Source organism: Limulus polyphemus, unplaced genomic scaffold (genome assembly GCF_000517525.1).
Source record: "Limulus polyphemus unplaced genomic scaffold, Limulus_polyphemus-2.1.2 Scaffold2455, whole genome shotgun sequence".
NCBI lineage: Eukaryota > Metazoa > Arthropoda > Merostomata > Xiphosura > Limulidae > Limulus > Limulus polyphemus.
The window spans coordinates 86454-94045 of NW_013668065.1; the positions used below are offsets into that span (position 1 = coordinate 86454).

General features: G+C 34.9%; 1 protein-coding gene across 1 annotated transcript in view; it reads left to right on the forward strand.

Annotated features, from left to right (window-relative positions):
• The window catches only part of LOC106467002 (fasciclin-1-like), a 68774-nt gene that overhangs the window by 35907 nt on the left and 25275 nt on the right, over window positions 1-7592 (forward strand). Inside the window, exon 2 of the mRNA XM_013927312.2 lies at window positions 5652-5799. Coding sequence (XP_013782766.1) covers window positions 5652-5799 — 148 coding nt within the window. The remainder of the gene's footprint in view (window positions 1-5651; window positions 5800-7592) is intronic.

Consider the following 7592-nt stretch of genomic DNA (forward strand, 5'->3'; position numbering starts at 1 on the left):
ACCTGGCCATGCCGGGCATATGTCCTAAAAGACAAATGAAGTTGACGAATGTGAATCCACAGGATTCATTGTTTCTTTTATGGGAAATACATTCGAGATTCGTTCTGTTTCTTAATGCCTAAGAGAAAATGTATGTTCAATTTTCAGTGCTATCTTATTTTTTTCTGGAGCAGCTTGTCTTTCAGAGGGAAAATCGATACTCGTATAAGAGCCCACTTTCTTTTCATTTTATTCGGCAGTGATTTCAGAGACAGAGAATGTATTTTTAGAAAACTGCCCCCTACCGTCACACAAGAGACTAGAAGGACTCGAACTCTACCTAGAAAATACTTTAAAGTACGCGAGTTTAATATTGCATTTGATAAAGGTAAAGAAAGCTGAAGGCAAACAATGAGTCTTTATTTTCGTGCAGTTGATTTATTTTTGTTTGTCTGAATTGAGTTATAGCTGATATATTAAATAAATCTTCCAATTCTAAAACAAAATAGAACAACAACAACAAAAATGACACTCAAATTTCACCTAATGAGAGGAGCACATTTCTTTCATTTTTTGTTTCACTTATTTGACCTAAACGTCAACGAATTCAAATTTACTAATCTCGTGACGTATATTATCTTCATACGGTGATTATAATGAAGAAGTAAAAATAAAAGAAGAAAAGACATTTATATTTAATAATAAGTTAATCAAACATTTTCAAGGTTATAACTTAATATTTCTTACTAACTTATATTTGCATTAGAGTTGGGTTTTAGCGAAAAGCGAAACAAGTGACTAGATGTACTCTGTCTACTACAGGGAATCGAACTCCGAATTTTAGCATTGTAAGCCCAGAAATTCACAGCTGACCCACCAGAGGATTTTTGTAACGGGAAACTATGTTGTGTTGTTTCTTATAAAGCTACATAAAGGTCTATCTGTGCTCTGCCCACTACGGGTATCTAAACCCGGTTTCCAGCAGTATACGTCCGCAGAAATATACCGCTGTGCCACTGGGGGGGGGGGAGCATATTAGAAAACACCCAAGGTTTAGAGTACAGAATCATGAGCAGCTGCACTTTATCTTCAGCTATTGACTTTATTGTCCGTTTTCTAATATCATCAGAAAGGATGAGCTAATATTTGTAAACTGCTACCAACTGTTGTGTTAAGAGACCAGCGCGGCACTTTTACTAAGGACACGACGGTTAGGACAGATTTACAGGAAGTTCTACGATGGGGTAGGAATGAAACACACTTAACGTACTGTTAGCACATATAAGCTATTCTGACAAGAGCTTTTCAAAAGGAAGAACGTATAGACATTACTTTATTACTGCCATTTACGAGAGAAACGACTACGTCAATTTTTTACTTGATACTAAGTACATCCCGAGACTCGGAAGAGCTACAGTTTTAAGAATAGCGGAACGGTAGCGCCACCTAGAAAAAATAAACATATCTTTACACGTTTATAATAAAACAGGGTATTTTAAAGGATACAAGTTCTTATGTTAACGTAAATAGACTGGCGTGTACTTTTTAAAATTAGGTTATTCTTATTACACATTTTAATAAAAACGTTTTGGTGGCAAAAAGTCCCGAGCGGAATAACACAGTCACGTAATTATATTTAGTCAAATGTTTTCAGTTGCGCATTTTAAAATACTAGTTTTCCCGCGAATAGTATTAGGGAACTGTAAACACATTCAAAACCAATTAATGCTCCTGGTGTCAATGAATCCCTTAGCATTTTTGTATGTATTTTTAAGAACCTAGTTAACACCACCCACCGCCAACTCTTAGGCTACTCCTTTTCAATGAATAGTTTCGATCCCGCGACTCGTCCCCAAATATGTTTGCCTTTTCAGACATATGGGCGTTATATAGTGACAGTCAGTCCCACTGTTCATTGTTTGTTTGTTTGTTTTGAATTTCGCGCAAAGCCACACGAGGGCTATCTGCGCTAGCCGTCCCTAATTTAGCAGTGTAAGACTAGAGGGAAGGCAGCTAGTCATCACCACCCACCGCCAACTCTTGGGCTACTCTTTTACCAACGAATAGTGGGATTGACCGTCCCATTATAACGTTCCCACGGCTGAAAGGGCGAGCATGTTTGGTGGGACGGAGATTCGAACCCGCGACCCGCAGACTGCGAATCGAGCTCCTTAACCACCTGGCCATGCCAGGCCTATTGTTCATCGAAAAGGAGTAGCCTAAGAGTTGGCGGTAGATTTGAGTCAAGCCCCCCCTAATCGCCCAGTTCTTTTTCAAATTACTTAGCTCGCTTGATACGTTAATCACGTATACGTGTAAAGTCTGTGGACAGTAAGTACCGTAAGTGACAGTACGCTACTATTGTTGAAAAGGTTGGATCAATGAACAAAATAAGGTTATATTGATAGGAATAGGGTTAACTTGTTTTAATTTGAAACGTTTAGCATCTTTGGCATAATTGTGTGACTTGAAATATGGAAGCAAGGAATGAAAGTAGTAGCAAGTAATGTAATCACGGTGTTTTATTTTGTTTCACACTTTTCCACCATTCACACCCCAGATATAGATGTACGTAAAACATGAAATAATACCACGTTAATAAAAAAGGGGCGTTTGTAGGCCGAGATACAAATTCTACTTACTGTTTGATTAGAACATAGCTTTTTCGATTGTATTTAGCTGATAACATTTCTCCCCAGTATACAATATGCCAATTTCGCCATATATAACCAAAAAGAATATGGTTAGCGCCTCTACATGGTTATCCCTCCCCCTCTCCCCTCATTTTGGCGGCGCCGATGCTTCTACCAAATTCGTACATTTTGTTTTCTTCGCGAGAATCCAATTTTCATTACATAGGGTTGTACTTCTCTGTGAAAATCCAGCCTTTATCACGTACAACTACTATGCTGTGAACGCTTTTTTACAGCTGGCGAAACATGATGATAATTAATTATACTCATCATAATACATTAGGGTTAGACCTATTATATTTTTAACACAATATTCTCTATTTAGGGTTTGTGAAAATGAAGAAGCAAAATGTATAATAGTAAGTATGTCCATTATATTCATTACCGACGACGCATTTCGCTCAATACAGAGCTCATCATGACTGCTGGGACACAATAAGCATGGTAGTGGCCGAGACATCATTAGTTACAACAACAGTTGTTGTAGTGTAAACGCTTATTCTATGCTGATGAGGCATGGTTATAAGTAATTCTACTGTGCACGAGACAGTAGTGTTAGGCCTATCATTTTATTGAACACGGACGTTTTTTTTTATTCGCGAGAATCCATTATTCTTCCCAAAATCCCAGTTGTTAAAAGTGTAAAATTGACCAACGTTCTTTACCATTGTTGCTCCGTCAGGTCCTGCTTTTTGGTTTCGTGTGAGATTTTTGTTACGATGTTTCATTTTAATGTTGCCCAACATGTAAAAATTACTCACAACACAATTTCGCGGTGTTAATTATGAAATAACAGACATATAGAAAATGGTCAACAAGTGGAATTATTTAATAATTATGCCAACAATATCTGCTTTACCAAAAAAATAACACATATAGAAAATGGTCAACAAGTGGAATTATTTAATAATTATGCCAACAATATCTGCTATACCAAAAAAATAACACATATAGAAAATGGTCAACAAGTGGAATTATTTAATAATTATGCCAACAATATCTGCTATACCAAAAAAATAACACATATAGAAAATGGTCAACAAGTGAAATTGTTTAATAATTATGCCAACAATTGAGACTGGAACAATATCTGCTATACCAAAATAATAACAGTCATATAGAAAATGGTCAACAAATGAAATTGTTTAATAATTATGCCAACAATTGAGACTGGAACAATATCTGCTATACCAAAATAATAACAGCATATAGAAAATTTTACCAAAAAAATAACACATATAGAAAATGGTCAACAAATGAATTGTTTAATAATTATGCCAACAATTGAGACTGTAACAATATCTGCTATACCAAAACAATAACAGACATATAGAAAATGGTCAACAAGTGAAATTGTTTAATAATTATGCCAACAATTGAGACTGGAACAATATCTGCTATACCGAAATAATAACAGACATGTAGAAAATGGTCAACAAATGGATTGAATTTGTTTCTTTTGAAGTTCGCGCAAAGCTACGCGAGGGCTATCTGCGCAAGCCATCCCTATTTTAAGAGTGAAATTAAAATTATTTTAGGTAAGATTAGAATAGATTAATCTATGAGACCTTGGGCATGATCAAACACATTAATCCTGAGTACAAAATTTAATTAGACTTCAAATCGGTCAAGAGGTGACGGAACTATGAGCCAAAAGTTTGTACTTGAAAAACATAGCTCAGAGCCATTCTGTGAGCCACTATGCCGCAGCTAAGAAAAGATGGAACGAGTTTGATCTCTAACGAGAAAGTTGCGAAGAACAAGAACGCTTCATCTGAATTTGAGAAGCAACAGTAAATGTAAAGCTCTCCATACAGCTCAGCCTTGTTTCTAAAGATGGTGTTGACATAAGGTATTTGAACCTTAATAAAACTGTGTCAGCTCCTTTAAACAATCACCCAAGGGTCTTTGAAAAGAAACGTGTAATGGAGACAGATGGTAAAAAAAATAAATAAGCTGGTACCAAGTAATTATTTTTGTGGCCTGCCAATGACGTTGAGATTGTAATTTAAACTTAGTAAAGCACTGAAGGACATATAAAGAGAAGCCGATTTAATAAGTGTTTGAATAAACCCTGATTCGTTCTTGCTGTATAGGGGTCCTCGGGAGTCCTCTAAAGTCTCTCTATCCACTCACACGCTCGGAGTATAATAGGTTTAATCTGTACAACCTTATAGACGTGCAAGGATAAAAAAGAAAACAAAAACCCCGGTATTTATAGTTATAAGCCTTCAGACTTACCGCTGAGTCAATGTGTGGCCAGCTTGAAGTCCACCCAGGAGAAACTGAAATGTACGATCCTTTGTATACAATTTAGACCTTGTGTGTATGGTAATTAAGCATTGTTGCTCACTGTTTTTGTCTTATGACGCTTTACTTTTTCGGTGAATAATTTGGTTCATCCTGTATATTCCAACAGTAATTAATTATGTAGAGAGATGTGTTTCGTAACTGTAATGATAATAATGGATAAGACAGTAATACCGTCGTGATTTTTCCATTACACAAACATACGTGAATTGTTATATTTCCAAACACGTTTGTGATTTATTATATATATAGATAAGTATTCCAATAATAATTCAACTTTACTATTACAAGTTGATTAGGTGACACAAGAACTAACTTACAAACTGATTAGGTGAGACAAGTTAACTTACAAACTAATTAGGTGGCACACGAAGTAACTTATCAACTAATTAGATGACACAAAAACTAGCTTACAAATTGATTAGGTGACACGAATTAACTTACAAACTGATTTGGTGACACACGAATTAACTTAAAAACTGATTAGCTGACACATGAATTAACTTACAAACTAATTAGGTGACACACGAGTTAACTTAAATACTGATTAGGTGACACACGAACTAACATACAAACTGATTTGGTGACACACGAACTAACTAGGAAAACTCATTGGAAAGATTAAACGTTTTTAAAGTATTGATTCACAGATATTGTTTTTTATCTTAGTTTTTGCAACTGGCCAACAACGATGAGCTCGCTCAACTTCTGCTAAAGAAACGTAGGGTGACACTCTTCGCTCCCTTAGACGAGGCATTTGCGCATGCTCCTGAGTTTACACCACAGGATGAAAAACGAATACCAACGTATCACGTGGGTAAGTAAGCACTTTTTTGATACCACGTAGGTAAGTAAACATTTATTTGCAATATATCACGCATGTTATCTATGTTATTGATTAGACCTATTATTTTCTATGTTATTGATTAGATCTATTATATTCTATGTTATTGATTATACGTATTATGTTCTATGTTATTGGTTAGACCTATTATGTTCTATGTTATTGATTATACGTATTATGTTCTATGTTATTGATTATACGTATTATGTTCTATGTTATTGGTTAGACCTATTATGTTCTATGTTATTGGTTAGACCTATTATGTTTTTAATTATTGAACAGATATATTATATTATACGTTGTTCATTAACTCGTAATTACAACATCAATTTTGGTAACGTCACACAGATCATCAAATATTTTTTTTCATATAAAGCTGAATGACGTACTTGTCCATCATTCGCCATGTAGGTCTGTAATATACAGGCAAAGTCTTCTAGACATACATCTGTACTGACAGCTTACTTCTATTGGTGTAACTATTTTTGGTATATTATCTGAGTTGAACTTCTCGAATCTATTCGGATATGGGCCATACCCAAGAACCATGAAGGTCTCCCGGTCATAAAAGTCATGAAAATCTTTGGGAGGACAAGTGGAAATACACCCACACGCAAATCACTTTATTTGTTTAAATGTTACTCTACTAAAACGAAAACCTTACACTAACATATGAGATTAGAAAAATGACAACATTATTATTAATAAGAAAAACTGGTTATAAATAAAACAACTTGAGGCCATCTATATCTCAACCCATCAGTTAATCAGAATGGTTTGCTTGTTTTACAGCAGAGCCATATATGAGACTATCTGTTGTGTTCACTGCGGAGAATTGAACCACGAATTTTAACGTTGTAAATCCGTAAACTTACCACTGCCCCAACAGGGAACTTTTATAAGAAAAACTGGTTACAAATAAACCCACTTGCGGTCATACAGGTCCTAACCCATTTGTTAATTAAAATGGTTTGTTTGTTTTACATCAAAGCCGTATTGTACTGTTTTTTTCATCGCGGAGAATCGAACCTCAAATTTTAACGTTGTAAATCCGTAAACTGACCGCTGACCAAACAGGGAACCTTAATAAAAAAAACTGGTTATAATTAAAAGTACTTGATATCATATAAATTCCAAGATATAATCTTTTAAAACTGGTTATAACTACAAACAGCCCCAAAGGCACAGTGGTATGTCTGCGGACTTACAAAGCTAGAATCCGGATTTTGATACCCGTGGTGGGCAGAGCACAGATAGCCATTTGTGTAGCTTTGTGCTTAATTCCAAACAAACAAACTACAAACACTTGAAGTCATATAAATTCCAAGATATAATCGTTTAAAACTAGTTGTAACTACAAATACTTAAAGTCATATAGATCAAAAGATATAATCGTTTAAAATTGGTTATAATTACAAACACTTGAAGGCATAAAAATCCCAAGATATAATCATTTAAAACTGGTTATAACTACAAACACTTAAAGTCATGTAAATCTCAAGATATAATCCTTTAAAACTGGTTATAACTATAGACATTTGGAATCATATAAATCCCAAGGTATAATAGTTTTCTACACCCTTCTTGTCTCTTACGCCAGTCCCAAATCATATAAGAAATATTTTCTTATCTGTTTCCATGTAGGACACCATTACATTTTCCCACTCTATTTTACACAAAAATCCTTAATGCACTTACAAGGAAAACCCATAAAATGACTTATGATCATGCTATGAATGCAGGAAAAGTTTAGCTTAATCTAAAGT